This window comes from Echiichthys vipera, assembly GCF_963691815.1.
Source record: "Echiichthys vipera genome assembly, chromosome: 4".
Taxonomy (NCBI): Eukaryota; Metazoa; Chordata; class Actinopteri; order Perciformes; family Trachinidae; genus Echiichthys; species Echiichthys vipera.
In genome coordinates this window covers 25,361,707-25,382,824 of record NC_139829.1, presented here as the reverse complement: position 1 = coordinate 25,382,824, position 21,118 = coordinate 25,361,707, and the positions used below count along the sequence as shown (strand labels likewise).

The following is a 21,118-nucleotide window of genomic DNA, read 5'->3' as shown; positions in this document are numbered from 1 at the left end:
TATATAGCACCTCACCCAGCTTTATAATTGAAAAAAAACAAAAAAAAAAAAACACGTGAGCAAATCTTTTTTCCCTATTGCCCATTCAAGGGGAGAAACCGTACACCGACTGGACACATTGCTCTTTGCCCTAACACAAACAAAAGGAAAAGTCTTACCACATCCCTTTAGCCTTCAATCTCCAACAACCACCTGTACACAATCAGACAGCAGAAGCACAATCTGAAATGTATTTTCCAGGAGAAATTTATTCAATATTTAGATACAATATGTAGGCACACGACAAGATCTCGGAAAGAAAAAGGCACAAAATATCATACATTCACTACCATGTCCCCTGAATTTCAATAGCTGATCAGAAACATTAAAAAGCGAGCAGCTCAGAAATTAAACTGTTGTAGGTTTCATAAATTAGGATAAGACTGTACAGTTGTTTTGCGAGTACTTCCTCTCCCCCGTATCATTGTCTCGACAGATGGTAAAACATTGATTAAGGTTGTTCTCCTTAGCCACTGGCTTCTCTGTTCAACAGACAGCAGGAATCATTAAGATAGACTTGGAAACATTGATTACACTGAAGGACAATTGTTTCACACTCTTTGAGACGTATGCATACAATTCCCAGTACAGGAAGAAAAGACCAACTGGCTGTCTCATATACTGTGATAAAACGACAGGCTATACAACAACCACTTATCATACTGACACTGGATAACCGTATTTCCATCAGAAAAGGATATGTATGGTGAAAGGAACTCAATTGTCTGGGGCAACCGATGAACAACAATATCATAAGATCCTTGTGTCAAATTGTTCACCTGAGAAGATTTTGTTGCGGACAAAAAGAAAAAAAGAAAAGTTGCCTCAGACAATTGCTTCCCAATTGTTCCTATATTACCAGCCTACAATTGCTGAATTCATGTAAACATATCACAAATCCATTCACTCTCTTTGGAGAAGCCAATAACCCATTACTGAGGGAGTGATCACATTCCCTCGTACAATTTATAGACAATAAAATCATTAGGATCTTTGAACAGATAATTGAATAACGTCTGTCTTGAAAGGAAACTATTTATCTTAAAACAAACCCCCAATTCCTGTGGTACAATTAAAGACATTGACAAAAAAAGCCCCGCAAAGAACAAGGTTGAAATGAGCGAACCACTTGAACTATATATGTATGTAACACTAGTGATGATCAACACAGTAGGCCAGTGCCGCATGATTCTAAAGCCTAAAGGGGAGAAAGTGCACTATGGAGTTGAGGCATTAATATGGCATATCCATCAAATGGCTGATCTGAGGCAAATATTGAAATCTGTAGCGCCAACAGCAGCGGTGTGCGGGCTGTTCCGGGTGCAACTTGCACATTTTTTGCTTGCTGAAGAAATTACACTTGCTCAGGCGCTGCGACGCATTATCAGGAAACATAAAAAGGAGTTGCATGCAATTCTACATCCAGAAGAAAATAAAAGTCATCACAAACAACATTGCTCATAAAAGCTCTGTCTGCCATGATTTATTCCTAACAAGTAGCATGCCTAATAATAACGGATGCTAACTTTTAGGTGTCAGGATAATTGCCAGTCAGAAACAAGAGAGGTAGCTAGAGCAATTTGAAATACAATAGGTATATCGGTCCGATAGGTCCAAGGGTCCGAAGATTAAGGCAAGCAGTGTGTGGTGCTGATGACTAAGTACTGGTAAGGAATCTTTAATCACACCTAGAAAGAAGCAGTAGAGAAGAGGCCTTTTGGAGAACCAAATGAGTGAGACAGGCCTCCGGGATGGGCTGGGTGAGGTGGGGCGAGCAGTGAGGTGCAGTTCGGCTTATGACAGAGGCTGGAGGGGTATAGCACCATCTGTGACTGTTTTTCAGTGCAGTGTTCTCTCTGGGGACATCTGTTGAGGAGGTGAATACTGTTTTGTATGTTGTGCGTGCATGTCTTCATAATAGGGAGAGAGAATGTGTGTGTGTGTGTGTGTGTGTGTGTGGGGGGGGGGGGGGGGGGGGGGCTGTAAACTCTTCCTGAACAAGCATGCATGAATCTGCCCAGTTTGAGCATTGAAGAGATCACTCACCGCAAAGGCATCCACACCTGTGAGTGTGTGAGAACGAATTCACATGTTTATTCTCATGTTGGCGCGATGTAGTTGCGTCATATGCATGTGTGGGTTTTTTTTTAAATAAATCTGTTGGAGAGTAAGAGTGAATACCTGTACGGGCATGATTGTCAGTGTTAATAGGATGCAGTGTTTTGGGTGAGGCGGAGTAATGGGGGAAGGATTACAATGGGCCAAGGCGCCAAGGGTGTTAGTAATCTCTTAATGGAGGCTGTGGCAGGAAGGAACACGAGTATGACAAACAGACAGACTCATGCCGGGGAATGCAAACCGTTGTTCCGCAGTGTACAGGAGTTAAGACCAAGGAGGAGACAAAGAGAGGTTACACGGGGCATCATCTTGAGAGGAATGTTTTAGAGGAAATTTTTTTTTTTTAAATTGGTTATTTGGTCCAACACTTGCCACTGTGGAATGAAGCCAATGAATTTGTAAAAAAATATATATCTCTAATCTAGTAGCTCCTCTTCATATCTCTTCGGAAGGTAAGGTCTTGTCAATAACATGATGCTGATAGCTGGGCTTTCTCTGCCCGGGAGATCAGCGAGGATCGTGTTGGTTTCTACAAATCAATTCCTCAGTGTATAGAATGTCTATGATTGGGTGCAAGTCAGGGATCTGTTCTATTGATTACAAGTAGCAGAGTACACCCCCCCACCCCCCACCCCAAAAGCCTGAATCAGTCCTGGTAAAAACATGGCACCAAGGAGCCTATTAGGCTATTAGTCATCATTGCTGCTTCATCGTGGGCGTTTAAAATCCTTTGCCTTTTCATTCTTCTGCAGCAGTGGTTCCTCGTACTTCTCCCCGCCTGCGAAGCTGTGGGGAGAAAAGAGGGATACAGACAACTTGTTAGATTTATGTAAGCTAAACAGGTGAGATGCAGGTTAGCCGATGTCTGCATTTCACTGAAACCCTTCGTGAATGATTGTTGGTTACTGTGCACTGGTTTGGACTATGTTTATTCATTATGTAGGCCTGAGTTTTACTTCCTGCAACACAAAACACAAACAAATGTCCTTTTGCAAAATGAAATATTAGGCTTTCCTTAGAAATCTGCTCCAACTGTCCTTATCAGGCCCCTTGTTTATCTACTAGGCAGATAAAAGCATCACTTTCAAATTCTCCCTCCCTGAGGCTGATGGCTTTGGAAAGTCAATTAGTGGTAGAATCTGATAGCCGAACACCTTAATGGAACGGTTCGAACTAACAGAGGCTCTAAACAGAGAAATAGACAGATCTGATGAAATGGCATGAGGATTCACCCTCCGACTTCTCCATCCCTTTTCCCATTCTCCCCTCCCTCTCTCAATCACAGCACAGACTTCTTCTCAACTGCAGAATTCCATTTGTATGTTAATGAGAGAAAAAAGAGGAGCCATCTTGGAGCCTCCCCCCTCTTTCTTGCCCTTTCCTTCCCTCACCCCTTCCCCTTCTAACACTCAACCAGTATACACAAAAAAGGCAGACATGACTGTTGGTAAAATTGTCTCCATACCGTGGAGTTTCACATTCACCACGAGCAGTCTTGTCAAGAACCTTAACGCCGGTGTCTGTTTGTAGGCACCGTGTCGTCCCATACAGTCCCAACTGTGACCCTGCTAACCCTTGGGCCCAGAGGTTCAGGCCTCGTCAGCCTCCTCACCACAGCCCTCTTTGATGGCACCCGCCTGTTTACTTACTCCAAGGGAAAATGAGAAACACATGCAGAATTGGGTGAGATGTGGAGGTGGGGGGCTAAGCACAGAATGCTGTATGTTGGTAGTAGTCCAGGAATGTTTGAGCCTGGCCCACGTTGGCCAGTCCAGCCCAGATTCCTCCCTTTTCTCCTTGTACGGCCAAAAGCTCCCAGACGGATATTTAGAGTAGTTCCAAGAGCAAACCAGTGCTAATGTTTTACAGAGAATGTGCTACACAGAAATTAAAGCCAACAATTTTAAAAAAGATTGCCATTTTTCTTCTCTGCCTTGTATTCCTCTATGGGGCGGTTCTAGTTTGCAGGTTCAGGCCTTCTGTGTGTGTTTCTAACTGCTGGCCACCCCTTAAAAAATAGCATGTGTAATTCTGAGAAACGTCTGCCCAGATGTCAAGGCACTTGCATGCACAAGAGTGTACACATACGCAACAGGCACTCATACAAACCACAGTGGGAGATTTATACTGGGTCAGCAAAACAACAAATGACCTAGCACATATATCATGTTTCTCTGGTGTTATTGATTAACCAATTATGAGTGAGCTATGGAGTTGCAGGTGAAAGCACACATACACACGTGCACATATAAACACAGTGAAGTAAAAGCACTCTTAAAACACAGAAGAGCACAGAGTGAAAGCAGCATAGTTGTGCAGCAACAGAGAAAGCCCACAGGGAGCAGAGAAAGCATATTAGACTGGCCTCTACCAGCGAGAACTTACACAGCAACACTCAGACCTACACCTGGCCTGGCTACTCGTCTGCAGCCTTTGTGCCTCGCACAGAGCCCCACTTACGCATCTAGACAGAAATACAGTCATACAGAAATAGACATTAGTAAGCCTGTGTAGGCTGCTAGGACTAGGTAATAAGGGCTAAGTTTAATAAAATATTTGTTTCTATCAGTTGCCAATTAAACATCTCACCATGTATTCTAAAAACAATGGGGGTCAAGGAAGCAAAATATCAACAGAGAAAAGCATGCAAAACTGGGATTTTACTCTTTAGGAAGCCAGTGATACAGTGGTGTTAATTAGGAAATCAGGATGTTATCCCTCTCTTTGTCTTCAAGAATCTGAATACTCCACATTTCATCAGAGCAGTAGTTATTGTGATTGGGATATGAGAGAGCACAGAAAACATGGGGTTAAGCCAGAAAATGTTTTCCAGTCTAGCCAATTTATCTGATGTCTAGTGATAGAAAGACAACAGCTCAACCAGGAGAAAAACTGGAGACCAGGGCTGCACTCATTCATTTCAAGCTTGGGGCAAGTATTAGAAATGCAGTGTCTGGAGACTGAGGCTGTACACTCTTGAGGTTAGGAGACATTTCTGTGCACAGAACCCATCACTTACCAATAAATATGTACATCCGATGCATACGGTTTACTTTTAAAATCGTGGGTAATTTTTACTCCTCGCACTCACCTCATCCAGCTCCCTCTGTGTCTCTGCCTCAATCCGCCGGATATCATCCATAGTGAGATCCACCCACCTGTCCATCCAACAGAAGAGCTGGCGGTGGAAGTTATTGAAGATCCTCTTCTCTTGCTGAGGGCGACAGTGGCAGACTTGGTTAGAGCTGGGTGACGCATACATAATGTTTCTTATGGATGCTCTCGACTAGTTATGAACTAGAGGCTGATAAAACCTCATGACTACCTATACCCAACTATACACACCTCAAGAATCAACTGCAGTAAGGACTCACAGTGTGCTAAAATGCTATACCTGTGATTTTGGCGTCATACATCTTAATCACTTATGATGCAGCAGAGATTCTTTTAAAAGCATGAAAGTGCATTACACTTTACTTCCCACCAACAATGAAACATTACGATGAAGCATGTATTATTATAGATAGATCAATATGTACTTTACTTAACACATACAATGATAACTTACACTGCATGGACTATTATAGCACAAAGTGAGCTGATAGTTGAGGTATGTAAAGGTAGTCATAAGCCCCTTTCACATATGCACTGCTAACCTGAAATTATCTAGAGATCAACCGGCAGGGCTGTATGTGTAAAGGCAAATATCCAATTCGGTCAGACGGGACATCAAACAGCGTTTACTCAGCCAGCTCCCTAGTACAAAGTCCAGGTAATCTCCAAGTGAGCCCATGTGTGAATACAGCTGCTTATTCTCAGGTGTATCAGCTGTGTTCAGTGGGGCATCTTGATGAAGTTTATACCACATAATAGTTAACAGCGGGAGAGGTGTGAAAGACAAAGGCCGGACTATCTCCGGACCTGAATCTCTTGACATTGTCCGGGATTCATATGAAAATGGCTATCATGTATTATTAGCCCCACTAGTCAGTCTCTACATCATTACCAATAGGGAGCATAATTCATTATAAGTCACATCTATACTGCTTTATGACTGGTGATATGGAGTATTAGAATGCACTGTGCGTGTTCACGATTGTAGTTGTGAAGCCCTATAGACGTGGTCATCATAGAATAGAGATACCCACAAGGGTACCAAAAGCATTCTTTAAAAGATGAACAGTCACAAATGTAAACTGGCATAAGCTAGTCTTGGTCAATCAAGGGGCACAGAAATGCCTTCAAGCTTTGAGAGTTCCAATTTGAAGTAACTCCTACGCCAAGACTGTCTGAAGTTTAACTGTGTAAATATGCATCACAAACCTCATGTATGAAGCCCTCCACTTTGTTCTGCAGGCCCCACCACTTGAACTTGACTGTGACCAGTTTGTAGGCACACATCCTTGGGCAGTCAGTGTTACTAACCAAGTCTTTCTGTTAGGAGAAGAAGAGCAAAGGAACGACAAGACTTAAAACCCATCACTTTTTAAAAGCACAGCATCAGAATAAATAACAGTGAAAACGTGACATAAACTTTCCGAGAGAATGATCCTAAAAACAGCAGAAGTCTGAGAGAATATTATTTTAGACTAATCTTTGCTGCATTCAAAGGCAAAAATCATTAATACATAATGCTTTGGGTATGGAGCTGAAATCATTATCAATATGAAGATGTGCTGTGCAGAGATAAAAGTGTCCTAATCTACAACACACTTTCTAAATCCATCCGCTGCTTGCACTCTGTCTTCCTCTGAAGAAGAGAAAAAAAGGCGGAGGGGGGTTGGGGCAGAGCAAAGTGGATAAACTCCAGATGAAGGGACCATTTCTCTGCCTCCGCCCTGACAGCGACACCGTTCCCGACAGGCATGCCTTTGTGGCCACAGAAGGCAGATAAAACGGTGCTCGCGAAGTGATAAGGGCGTCGCGGTGCAAAGCTGGTTACATTATTAACACCTAGGACCTCCTCGCCCCCAAAACACATACTCTCCCTCCGAGAACACCTGTTTAATTAATCACTTCATTCTGGCTCGGCATTCCGCGAGAAAATGCCACAGACCCGCCTCAATCAACCTCATCCCACTGCCGTTTGATGCTACGATCATGGAGGGGGAGCGGGAGAGGGGAAATGAGAAACATTTCTAAATTTGCAGTGGGTTTAGAAAAGTTGTCATCGCTAAAGGAGAACTTCACATGAAACGGATTCTACATCAAAACACTTACGGTGACATTTCTTCTCTCCCTCTCTGTGCCCCGCTCAAAGGAGCAGAAGTTTTCAGAAATACAAAGGGTACCGATATGCAAGCATGTGTGCATGCAGAGATAGACAAGAGTTTTATTGCTCTGAGAAGCTGGCAGAAATTGTGCCTCTGTTGTCACGTAACTACTTTTTTTTCTCCACCTTTTCAAAAACAGTCTTTTTCCATGTCCACAGCGGACGGGAAAGTGATCTAATTAAAAACGCAAAATAAAAAAAAAGTTGTGCTTCTTTATTCATACTTTTAAAAAGCTGTTTGGCTGGCTTTGTTCTGCAAAAATTCTTGAAGCAAAGGAAAGTTTCCGTGGTGAACTTTGAGGGCTCCGCTGCAGAGTAGGAATACTCAGTGCTCTAACAGTGAGCAGGACCCGTTTGTGAGGCTGAGGGGAAAGCAACTCTGCGTGGACGAGCCAATGTCTTTTTGAGTATCACTCTTCATCAAAAGTACATCAATCTTTACGCACAACTGCTGCTTGTCATATTTACAATCAATGTCCATAGACAGTTTCTTTCTCATTTCTGTCTTCATCTGCTGTCGAACGCAAAGTCTGGCAGATGGAGCTCTGAGTAGAACCTTTGTGTGACCTGGTGACTAGAAATTTCTATTACAGCCAATTAGGGCTGGGAAAGAGGTGATTTGTCTTCATCAAATTACAGCCTTACAGTTCTGCCGACCTCACTCTAGCCTTCCTCCAGCACTGTGTTCTCTGATTATTACAGGCAATGGTGCTGGTGTGGAAAAGGACTCTTTAAATGTCTCAATGAAAATACATAAAAATTGATCTAAATTAAAGAAAAATATACAAAGAAAATAATTGATTGTGTAGGTATCCCCCCCATTCCCTTTTGTCAAATTTAGTAGTGATATGTTTGTTTTGAGTCTATGGGAATAGATCTGCATCCGTTTTGCACATCTGGACATTGCAATTTCTCTCCATTCCTGTGCTCACGCTGTCAAGTTGCATCGGGACCATGAGTGAAAAGCATTATTTCAAGACCAGCCACAAGTTCTTGATTGGATTGAGGTCTGGAATGTGACTCTTCAACTGTAGGACACGAACATTGTTGTTTTTTGGCATTTCCCCTGAGTGGCTTTGGCTCTTTGGGGTAGTTGTCTTACTGGAAAATAAATCTTCTGCTGAGTAGCAGTTCTCCTGTCTTTTGCTGCGTTAATATGTCCCTTCTACCGTCATAAGCCTTCCAAGATCTATTGCAGAGAAATAATGCAAGGTCTTGAGAAATTACAGTTGCTAAATATGTGAAACTGTGGACCCAGGTCTTGTGTGAATAACAATGACCAGGTTTACCCTTCAAATAGTCTGATATGCAGGGTCAAACTTGGGTTTAGTCTCCATTGCCATTTGTGTGTGGATGTAACGATTAAATTTCCACAGCTTATGTGAGCATTACCTTCCAGGTGGGCCCAAGGGGTCCTCTGCCTGTCTTAGCCGACTTGAACAAAGCGGGATCCTCTTCCGGCTTGTAGTCCTACAGTGAGAGCCATTCAGATAATTAATACAATACATAGCACATTACATTTAGCTGACACAAACTGTTAAACAAGTGGAGGTAATATGTATGACAGGAATACATTGACACTGCTACACCATAGTGTGAAAAGTAGACAAATTTGTGAGCTCACGTTTCATTTTCTCAGACAGATTTACAGATGGACAGATCGTGGCCGGACCATGATGACTGTTTATCTCATTTGGGGCGGTGACTGACAGAGAGGCATGCTACACTGTTGTTACTGAATGTAACTGGCATTCTCTCATGGAAATAGAAAACGAACTGAGATGTTCCACACTAATACACATTTGTGAATGAATTATTCTGGTGACGCCAGGCTAGCAACACCATGAACCGAGCTTTGGATAGGGTTTATATTTTAATGGCAGCAAAAGTGTTAAGAAATCTGCAAGTTTTACCCATTTTTGAAAAAAAAAACAAATAAAAAACCTACAGTATTTTAAGACATCTTTGTCATAATACATTTTCTAAAACAAAGCACCAAACAAAAGAAAGTTAAATTCCAGTGAAGCATTTAGTAGGGTACAGAATTGGTGGCGTTTGTCCTACACTGCTGTTTGCTCACTGTGCTCTAAACTAAGCAGCACAGCAGTAACAGCCAAAGAAAGGCCAAAGAGTACCGCACTCATTCTCCAAAAATCTGCCCCCCCCAGATATAATGTCATGCAGCAAAACCAGAGCACAACTCAGCCTTAAGTGGCTCAGAGAGGAAAAGACAGTATATGGGGCATTGATGCCACCAGCAACTTTGGTTTAATTAGGGCGACACTGGTGCCACTTCAGATACATCAACGTGCTTGATTCTACCTGCATGTGTGTTGATATGAATCTGTGTTGCTGCAAGTGTGAGTGTGTGTGCGTGAATGTTTATATACAGCTGCTGCTGTTCCAGTTGCAACAATGCTTACCAAACGAAATATTTTTTTATAAACATACATGTCCTTCTGAACCCATTTTAGTGGACTAACCACTTATTCCCCATTGCACAGGTGGATCTCGGTCAAAGATTTTTTTTAATCATATAGAAAATACTCCAAAACACATGACAAAGCTGACTACATACAACAGGCCAGAGAAATAGCTATACAAATAAATGAAATGGCTTTCAAATTATCAACAGCTCAAGGGCCCAGCAATTTTAAATAAATCATGATGTGCCTGCAGCTAAAAGCTACTTTTCAGGGCTATCGGCCAACAGGAGGGTGCCGCACACGCACGCATGCACACTTTAATGCTGAGAGCTCCATCACTATAACAATACACTGCACCGCACTAATGAGGTCTGTGAATCGATATGCAGTGTTAGACGAAAAGGAGCGTCTCCACAAGTAAAACAGTCTGTGTGTCTGTGTGTGTGTGTGTGTGTCTGTGTGTGTGTGTGTGTGTGTGTGTGTGTGTGTGTGTGTGTGTGTGTGTGTGTGTGTGTGTGTGTGTGTGTGTGTGTGTGTGTGTGTGTGTGTGTGTGTGTGTGTGTGTGTGTGCAAGTATGCTTGTGTCGTGTGTATTTGTCTAGTTCCGGCATACGAAGCACTGTGAGCCTTAATTACACTAACAAACTCATCTATGCTGGCGGTACGCCCCAAGCCCTGCAGCCATGCCTGAGGCTGAGGGCTGATGGGGTCCTCAGACACAACACTCCTCCAGCAAGGCAAACACCTCCGCCTCGTTAACTACCCACCGCAAACAAACACGTACACACACAGAAACCAATGCTTTGCAGCCAAATAGCCTAACTTGCACACACAGAGCCAAAGTGAAATGAGGCAATGTGATGTCAAATAACAGCAATAATGTGTAACATCTTCAAATAGGATTTCAGAGATCAAAAACCCATATTTACATTTTGAAATATTAGTGAGGCAATCATAGAATGCTCAAATGATGTGCAGAGTTTTTAAATGCTTTAAAAAGATTTCATGCTGGTGATGCTTAGGTTAAATAGATACCAAATGGTAGATAATTCACATTTATTCCAACTGAGATTTTCTGCTGCCAGTTCTTGCCATCCGCCAGGCAGGTATGTATTTCCAAGTATCTCATCTTCTGGCAGGGCTTGACGCTAAACGCAAGTGAAGTGGGCGCACTGTCGAGCCTTAACTGGTAATAAAATATACTAAAATACATTTCAAACCTTGAAACAAACAGTTCCACTGGTTGCAACAACCATCTGGAAGTATTCCAGCACTGTTCAGTGAGTGGGTTCAAAAGACTAGATAAAAAAAGTATTCTGTATAGCTAAGCAAGTTTATTTTAGTAGAAGTAGTTGGTAGAACAATTAATCAATTAATAAATCAGTATAAAGCAAAGATTTAAAAATGTAATCTGTCAAAATGTAAAATGTGTAGATTCCATCTTCTCCAATGTGATAGGCACACTCTGAATAATTATAAATTGATTAGTTGAATACATACAATTGTAAATGTGACACTACTGATGTTCGACCAAGACTGAAATTAAGAAGTTCTTGTGTCTTTAAAGATTTTTTCTTTAAAAAAAAAAAAAAATCTGCTTAATGGTTATTAAACAAGATTAATGCTCATCAAAAATAAATCCATAACCCCATTCTTAAAAGTGGACTGGGTTTGACAGATAGCTTGGTAATGATCCGGCTTGTCCACATGAAGGCGCCAAACTGTGTTTTTATCTTATAGTGTATTTGTGCCAGAAGAGTTTGTACTTACAGCAGCAGACACTTGATTTCTGTCTGCAATGTCAATCGGCACAACAGCTACGTTCTGCCACGTGTAACCATCTAGTCTGTGTACCTGAACAACAAAACAAACAAAAAAAAAACATTGTAAGAAGAGCATACAAACTCAGACCTTATGTTCGAACTGCATATTCGCTTGATAGGATGCAGAGGTACTCACATTTTCTTGTGTTCCAAGGTCTGGTTTGTGCCACGTCTCAATTTTAATGAAGAAATCATCTTTCATATACTCATTCTAGAGGGAAGAGTCATAATATTATAGGATATTACAGAACTGAATGTATAGAAAGTGCATTGTGTACGCAGAAACATGTTAAAAACTTGAAGGTCAAGGAATATTTTGATAATTTAAGGAATACAAGGAAACAAACGCCATGTAAGGCTACCTACCGTGACAACTGGATCAAGGTTAGGCATGAGGAGAGAAAAAAAACACTATTACATACAAACACTATACATCTACACCAACAGAAAACACATGATCATGATGCAAGTAACAGTGTATGTAACAACAGAGAGGACTAAGTTAGGGTAAATCAAAGGTAAGTTGATGGGGAGGGGGACTTACTGGTTTTGCAGTAGGGGTAGGCATTCCAGGCCTTTTCATGGAATACCAGGGATCCTGTAGGAGCTATCATCTTAACAAATGCTGGGACTTTACTGTAGGGTGGGTAAAAAAGACGGGCATGGGTAAATGGAGAAAAGGAGAGAGACTACATATTTCCTTAGTTATCAGAGGTTTGAAAAAAAGAACAATTGTGGAGGTGGAAAACAAAACTTGAGATGCTTCACAACAAAGATGAGATAATGCTGCCACTGCCTGGTAAGGCGGTGCTATTACACCGTAAGAAGGCAACTATGGGATCAAATCATCTGATTTGGAAAGGTACACTCACACACCTCTTTATGTGGTAGATTTTGTGTGTATACTGTCCTTTGTTGCCGTCTCTTTCATAGGGCTCATTCTTGAGTACCTCAATTCCCTCACCGCCGCCCGTCTCATTTTTACTTGCTTCAGCCACTGAGAACAGCTGACCCACTTGATACTGTAAAACAAGAAACACAACCTTAACACTAATATACATCAATCACTTAGAGTAGATCCAGAAAATAAACTAATTCTGGGATAAACAACTTGCAGTATACATGTCCTGTCCACAAGAGTTACTAACTGTAGCAAGTATGTCAGATGGCCAAGTTTGTTTTTTCCAATGTTAAGTCAGTGGTTCCCGACCTCTGTCTGCCTGTGATGCCTTAAACTGAAGCAATGTCTACCTAATCACACACTATGACTGCAGACATGACATGTTTTCTCAGACATTCATTAGGGTTTTAAGCTACATTGTACGATAGGAAAAGTCAGAAAAAATAAATATTACTATATTCCCTTCTTATTCTTTTAATAAGATTTATTAGGTCCTTTTGTCTTGTGGGTTCCCAAAGCCCTGGTTGGGGACCACTGTTTGGTTACAGCCTTGTGCCGTACGTTTATGTTGTGATTACAGAGACAGTACTTGCATCATTTGATTTGTGTTTTAAAATTAAACACATAAGCCAACATCAATTTAGTAAAATGTGTTAGTGTCCTGCTGTCACTGCAATAGACTGCAGATATATATAAATAACGGGCCAGGAAAAACTCCTGCAGAACTCAATAGTGTGTCCTTGTGACCTGTAATGTGAAAGCAAGAGTCTTTTTTTTCCAATTATACTGCAGTCTTTTCCAAATGTATTATTATATTGATATTCTATTCGTATATCAAACTTTAAACGGACCCTACATTCTGCAGGCCAAGTGAAAGTGTCTGTTATGTTTGAAAACAGACGAAAGGGTGGATATTTGTTTAAATATTTCAGCTACCAGAGTTCTTATGCTTCTTCCCTAAAGAGAACACTTCATTTTCAATTATTTGGAATGACCTTTAAAAATGCAACACTAATTGCCAAGAGATTTTAATCACCATATAAGGCAGCAGAGTGAGAGGCTGGGATTCTTGACATAAACCTTTATAAACACAGAGAACAAATCCTGCTTTCCCAAGGTGACTAATTTTGTTTTTTGGAAGAGACTATGTTGCCTGACTTGCAACCAGAAGCCAAACACTGGAAATTATAAGATAGCGGAGCATTCATTTTTCCCTGGCTTTAATCTTTACAAGGATGACGCAATTATTTTGAAGAAAAGGTGCATTACGGAGACTACCAATTTGTGACACTCTTAAAGCTCAAATAAGGGATCATCAGATTCTACTGCATGTAAGACAAAGGGTGCTTTCACACCAGCCTTATTCTAACTCTAGTATTGTTTGTTTGTGCCGAGAACGCGATCGGACCTGGGTCCACACTTACTGCAGAAAGCACTGCGCATTTTTGACCAACCCAGCTCCTGTAGGCAGTGACATGATTAACGTAATGATTAAGTACCACCCCTGGCACAACAACACGCCAGCACAAGTTACCGCGGACAAACCTTGAGTAGTAACGTAATAAATAAATAACCAAGGACCCACGGCAAAAACATCCCCCGCAGTTGTCTCTCCCTTCTGACATTACTTGTAGTCCATGCATTGTCTGCTGTCACTCTGTTTACATTACCAGCATAACAATTCTGACCAATCGGAGAGCAGTTCCGGATCTACCTTAGTACGCCCGGCCCAAACACATCTGATCAATGAGTGAAGTGCACTCACACTGGTCAAACGCACTATGCTTGACCCGAAAAACCTGTTTTGGCCCGGTGCGGAAGGACAGTGTGAGTGCGCCCTAAGACCACATGGGAATGAGTTCTGGGACACAGTGAAGGACTGCCTACTGTAAGCGTAACAACATACTCCTTCACTGGCTTTGTCCCTGACGTCTGGGCCAAAAGGTAGCTGTATGTATTTTGCCTGTTTTTGTACTTTTAAGGATGGAGGTCCCCGAAACCGCTGGTTGACAATAACTTTATATTTTAAGGTTCATAAAATAAATCCCCAAAAGTAAAAAGTTGAATATTCCCCACTGAATTGTAGTTGAGCAGAAGTAAAAAGTAGCATGAAAAGAAAATACTAAAGTAAAAATTAAGAGCTCTGGGTTTCACACATATACATGAAAAGCAGAGATAGACACTATATCTGTAAACTGTCATAAACACAGTGGGCTGCTATAGAGACAGAGCAATGTGAGACTATGGCAACGGTAATACGGTCGACACGAGTGCCCGCCTTTCTCGACGTCACTCGAATCTCTGTGGTCAAATCAGCAGACACTACAACTGTAGTGTATCCATATCTATACTGCCGCTTCCATTAAAGTCATTCAAGCGGCCCAGATGGAGCTGACTGAGAGAAGTGACAGCCTTTACATGTGTGACTCCATCTGGTTTTCAAATAGGTGTAAAAGAGTTTACACATAAGATATGGAAATTAAATTAATATTATATCTACCTTTGTAAATTCAAAAGAAAATACCAATACGTTGAGTGAAATAGCTGGAAAAAAATTCCAACCCTAATCATGTAGTATCAAATCAGGAGAAAAGCATATTGCCCAGTCTGAATAGATGGCTCCTGTCACTACACTTGAGCTTAGTTTGTTGTCATTTAGAGGAGAGAAATTTTAAAAAGTCGGGACATGAGATAAAATTACGGATGCCCAATATATAATGTTTCTAGGATTTTTTCAACTTGCGAGATAAACACATGGATTTTTACGAGTTGGTTAAAAGAGTATCAGTAGAAAACTTAACTTGAATATGTAAATATCACCATTCTTATATATTTAATATTAATATTTTATGTTATCACATATCACATATTTTCCTCATATCGTGCAGAGCAAGGTTGGACACAGAACTTTGAAATTGAAAACAAAAATACAGCCATTTACAATAGTTCTCGTTTTGTCAATATAATAAAAGGAGACTAAAAACAGACTACTCACCTCCTCAACACTACAGGGTAAAACGACACGGCTGCAAGAGAGAGAGAGAAAGAAGTGTGTTAACATTCACACAGCACTTACAGACAAGACACTGTTCAATAAGCACTTCTGCCAGAAGCACTAACGTTTTACTTTAAAGTGAACAAGTATAACATTACCTCCAAAAAAAAAAATTACACCGAAGGAAGGTGCAGAAAAACATGATTCATTTCTATTTATTTAGTTTGGACCATGGTCCAAAATGTATAAAGAACTCAAATAATAAAAGAGAAAACAATGAACCTCTGCAGAAGAAGTATCGGTGCCATAGCCAGACATTAGAACTAACACCATAACACAACATTCCCCTGCTAAAGAACAGGAAGCCACTTGTGGTCACTCTTCCTGAAGTAAAAACTATCACTGTCCCAATTCGACACACTGCTGACTGCAGCAAGATGAGAGGAACTCATCACTAGACCAGAGTGGAATAGGTAGGAGTAAAGCTGTGCATTGGATATAGCCTGTAGATGGAGAAAACTCCACTGAAAAGAAGCATAATAGAAAGAGGAGCAAAGGAAAATGTAAGCAGAGAACCATATTGAGCCAAAAACCAAGGCCAGTGACAGTAGGTCCTGTATAGCGGTTTGAAAAAAATAAAAACACCATATCTGTGTGTTAGATAAGATATCCAAACTTTAAAGACAGTATTTACTTCTTGCATAGTTTAAGTACAGCATAACCTTTTTCTTCATGTCCCAACAGACTACTTCTTCAGGGTGTGGTATGCACAAACCAATTGCATCATTTACTCTGAACATGAAACTTCAGTCAGTGACCACTAACCACAGTGCAGGGGGAAAAAAAGCAGGCAGAGGAAGCATAAATAACATAAAGCAAGGCTGTATTCTGGACTGAAATATACACACTTATTATGTTTTATCATTTCTGACAAGAGCTTGGTAGTATATAACCATTATCTGGGTAATATTTTAATATGGCATGTTGTCTTTCCCTGGTTTTATAGGTCGCATTACATTGAAGTCATAAAATTCTGTGATAAAACCTTTAGTGCATTATAAAGAATTAACACTACTTTATTAACTTGAAATTAGACCAATCTTCACATGACCCAGAGTGACAGATGAGGTTTTATCTCTCCAGGCTGCTGAAACGCCACTGACAACTCTAAAACAAGGCTTGTTGACTTTAAACACAATCACTGAGCACTAAGGCCATATGGGATTTTTTAGACCGATACCAGTTCCAGAGGGGAAAAATTCACAGATTACTAACATGGCGGCCGTTATAGTGAGTTTTTGAGTTGGAATGAAAATGGAGCTTTTCTATGTGGATTGTGGACTGATTGTGCATCGAGATGAAAATGCTATGGCACTCAGAAGGCTGCTTTCTTAAAGAATATTTAATATTATTATACATACAATGTATTAAATTGTCAACCAATTCTTGAAATTATTGAGAAAATAAAAATTAAATACCTGAATGAACAGCATGCTCAGTATAGCTTACGTAAGGCCTAAATAAAATCACCCCAAGCTTTGTTTACAGCATTATCTGCCCACAAAGTTGTCATAAAGCCGCCTATCGAAAAAGATTTATCAGAGACTGATATGTTGTGCCCCCAATATCGTGTCAACTGATAGGCCAATAGAACCAACAGAACTGGAAAACATGTTAAGTTTCCAAAATAAATAAATAGTAATATAGTACTAGTAGTAATAATAGAGCTGAAACAATTACTCGAGTAACTTGAGTTACTCCATTACAAAAATTCCTCGAGGCAAGATCTCTGGTTATGCGGCCTGTTTAGCACAGGGCTCATTGTTGTTTTAGCAGATGCACACCACTACATCTGGAAAAGGCAGCGAATAAGTTTGGGATCATTTTACACTTAAAAAGAAGCCAAAAGGGTGCAATGTTTCCACTGCAAACTAGAACTGTTATACCACAACAGCACAACTCTCAACTAGTGCGTCTAACATGCTCCTCACAGGGCTCTCCTGCTTCACTCTGGGTAACGCCATGGGTCCGCTCCCACACACAGAGACCGTCCGGCTGACAAGTGACTGACAACACTGGATGAAGGTTACCCTCCTTGGTACGCTGAGGAAGCGAGAGGGATCAGTGGAAACAGATGCACCGTAGTGAAAACTCTTGTCATCCAGTCTCTTTGATGGAGGGACACCAGGAAAACTGAAAAATGGAAATTATCGCAGCCTGAAAAGTTATCGAGCTCATTTAAAGTATCATGCGATCAATTGAGCTATTGCTTATTGCGGCAGGCCTACATAATGATTCTCAAGTTTGAAAACTGGAACTTGACGGGAGTGTAGTACCTGAGTGAGTAAATGAGCAAAGATACTCAGCACTGACATAAACTGAAACTTTAACCTATCCTATACACTATGAGCAGCACAGTTCAGCACCCAGGAACCAACTCCGGTTCTTTAGTCAGTGCCTTGGTTAGGGGTACTCTGGTGGTGGGAGAAAACCAGAGGACCTGGAGGGCACAAATACAAACACGAGGAGAATGAAAACTACACAGTAGCTGGAATTGAACCAACAGTACCTTCTTGCTGAGAGGTGACAGTGCTAGCTGAGCCACCATGAGCAGTACTGGTTTTAAAAGGATTATAAAGAATCCCCTTTATCAATATACTGTATGTTATTTTGTAGGGAGGGTTTGCAAAAAAAGTAATGTTTTGTACATGGAGAGCAAAATGCAGTACAGTGGTTCAACCAGACTGCAACTGAAAGGACAGAATAAAAGAAATCACCAGTCATTGGTAAAATAAATTCTTAGCTTAGCAAGTGCATTTCAATACTTGTAACAAGAAGGAAAGAAACAGGTGTGTTGCTTTATCCAAGCTATTCTTAAACGTAAGAGTCGAAATAGAAGTTTAGTGTAATTTTAGCACTATCGGAATTGGAGCACATCAGCTTCACAAAATATTGACAGTCCAATATTGTTGTGGCTCAATAATAGTTGAGGTTCACTTACGTTTTTTTATTTGAGGGACAATAGAGAGGCAAAGGTCACCCCCCTTTCGGTGGACCACCATGTGACCTTATTTCAGAAAAATATGTATGGTAGTAAATTGGAGAACACTTGATTGTAGTTCTTGTTTGAATTGTACCATGAATGACACATACTGGATGATGTTTGTCAATTTAATTGCAAATGCAGAAGATGACTTTGCAAGTCAAGAAGTCAGTTTCTTGTAAAATTGTTGAAGCATAAGGCTGTGAAGATACGTAATCAGAAAGATTACTGCCCTTACAGTGACGTCTAGATGAAGCTACGATGCCTGTGTTCTTTTAGTATTTTACCTGGATAAAACGTTACTCATATGAGCAACTGCGCTGAAACATTTGGTGTTTGTATCTCTTTTAAAATATCCATTATTGGAAAAAAAAAACATCAGTATAACAGGTGATTCCAAACTATTGAACTATTTGATAGAATTGAGACCATGTCGTGATGAGGTGTATTTCTATATATGTTAAAAGTCAGGCTGCATAACATGGGGAATTGGACATTGTAGCAACATGGTTCTGCATGACTCTAATCTGTATACTGCCAGAGTTACTGTGGCACGCAGAATTAAACCAGCAATCCTCATCCATCCACTCTAAAATCCAAATGAACAACAGGGTGTAAAACTATATTTATGGACTTGGGGAGTACCAGTTAAGCCGAATCGCAACCACTTGAATACAAATTAGTGTTTTGCATACAACAGGATTTTTTCTCACATAGAAAAATAAGAAACAATAAGAAAAGCATTATCCAACCATGGGTCTCTTTTAAACATTTGCTTATCAGATTAATAATGTTCATAATTCATAAAAGGGGGTAACCTTATTTGTCAACTTTAGTTACAGTCTAGAGTTCAATCTGTTTTAGACTGGTGTCCTGTGCTATAGTTTTCAATAAGTTTATTTATTCTGAGCTGGAGAAATCGGAAATAAACGTAAGCCTGTGAAGAATAACTTTTCACAGACTTCCTGTCTTGCTCAAAACTCACCTTACTGATGGAGGCCACGTAAAAATAAAGATTAGTGAAATACAGCAGGAACACATTTGAGTGTAAGTGTGAGTAAAATTAGCAGTTTAATGCTGTGGGTTGACCCTTTATCTTCATTTTAACGGATATCTCTTATACCTCTCTCATAATGTCAACAGAGCCAGAGTTAGCGTCACCTAAACACTGACACTGTTGCGTTAGTTGATTGAAATGGCACCCGCGAATCCGCATATTAATCAAAGTCTCTTTTCTCGGGTCACACTAGTTGTCTCTGCCACCGTGACGATGTTGCCAAAACATTAACAGCGCTAACATTGAGTGATTTCCATTCACGTTGACGCCGTTAGTTTAGTTAGCATTAGCACACCGTGAGCTAACTCGTAGCTCAAGTTAGCTAGCTTAAAGTTTTACAGCTCGAGAGCGCGAATGTCGCTAAAAACACATTACTTAAAAACGCATGCTTAACGTGGACACATGAGAAAGTGTAAGATAACAGCAGCTGTCACACGGAGCCATGCCGCTGTCAACGCCGGTAGGCCAGAGCAGCTCTTGAACAATCCCACCCTTCTTCCCTCGTGTGTCTGACACACACACACACAGAAACGGGAGGAAAAAGTTTTCATTAGTGTCGTACCGCTGCAAAAAAACTGCCCTACCAAACGTGAGGCGTTGTTACACGACGCGGTTGCTTCAATATTTACAAAAAAACCCACAGTTCAAACGGAAACGCCGTACTTACAACTCCTTGATGAGGACCATCTTCGCTCTTTCCTCTCGATACAACAGTTACTGCCAGTTACTGCCCAGCGACCGCTGATTGCCGTGACGTCATGAGCGGCGCCCGGTCCCTCCCCCCGTGAGCTGTGATTTGCAGAGGGAGGCACGGACGGACCTGCTAATTAGTATTAACCAATCAAATCTCTTTAAACGCGCACACTGCACATCTGGGGCGCGTTCAGCCCCGACAAAACTTCCCGAAAAAAAAAGCTTGAGTTGAGTAATACCTCTGACACCTCAAAGCCATGGACGGAATATGAGAGAATGGGCCCCTGGGCACAGACATGTAAGAGGCCCCCCACTCTATGTAGGAAGAAAGACACCAAAACCAAAAGAGTCAACTTTTTGGTTTTTTTGTGGTCATTTTGGGTCTCTTTATGGTCATTAATATGCCCTTATTTTTAGACGTTTTCTATGTGGTCATTTTGTTTCTATTTGTGGTCACTGTATGTCCATTCTTAGTTGTTTTGTATCCATTTTAAGTCATTTTCCATCTTTTTGTGTTGGTTTTGCATCTATTTTAAGACATTTTAGGTTTCTATGCCGTCGTTTTGTTTCTCTCTGTGGTCATTTTACATCTATTTTTAATCATTTTGTGTCTTTGTCAACTTTTTTGTCTCTATGTGGTGGTTTTGTGTCTATTTTAAGTCATTTAATATCTCTTTGAATCCCCACAGTCATTTAGCATCTCTTTGTAATCATTTTGTGGTTTTCTTTCAGCAACATTTTATCAGTCAGG

At 40.8% G+C, this 21,118-nt stretch overlaps 1 protein-coding gene across 2 annotated transcripts; it reads right to left on the bottom strand.

The window, feature by feature from the left end:
* Nucleotides 1-2,019: 2,019 nt before the first annotated feature.
* LOC310945790 (phosphatidylinositol transfer protein beta isoform-like) lies at nucleotides 2,020-20,480 on the bottom strand. Of its 2 annotated transcripts, XM_083911998.1 has the most exons (12): nucleotides 20,342-20,480; nucleotides 15,575-15,605; nucleotides 12,555-12,700; nucleotides 12,223-12,314; nucleotides 12,045-12,052; nucleotides 11,815-11,889; nucleotides 11,626-11,709; nucleotides 8,822-8,899; nucleotides 6,481-6,591; nucleotides 5,249-5,371; nucleotides 4,543-4,621; nucleotides 2,020-2,943 (listed from the first exon to the last, which is right to left on the bottom strand). In XM_083911998.1, exons 1-11 carry the CDS (start codon nucleotides 20,359-20,361, stop codon nucleotides 4,574-4,576), a joined length of 816 nt encoding a protein of 271 aa, XP_083768124.1. In that variant the 5' UTR covers nucleotides 20,362-20,480; the 3' UTR covers nucleotides 2,020-2,943; nucleotides 4,543-4,573. The 2 variants fall into 2 exon arrangements, with proteins under 2 accessions (XP_083768124.1, XP_083768125.1); XM_083911999.1 differs by lacking the exon at nucleotides 4,543-4,621.
* Between the last annotated feature and the right edge of the window lie 638 nt (nucleotides 20,481-21,118).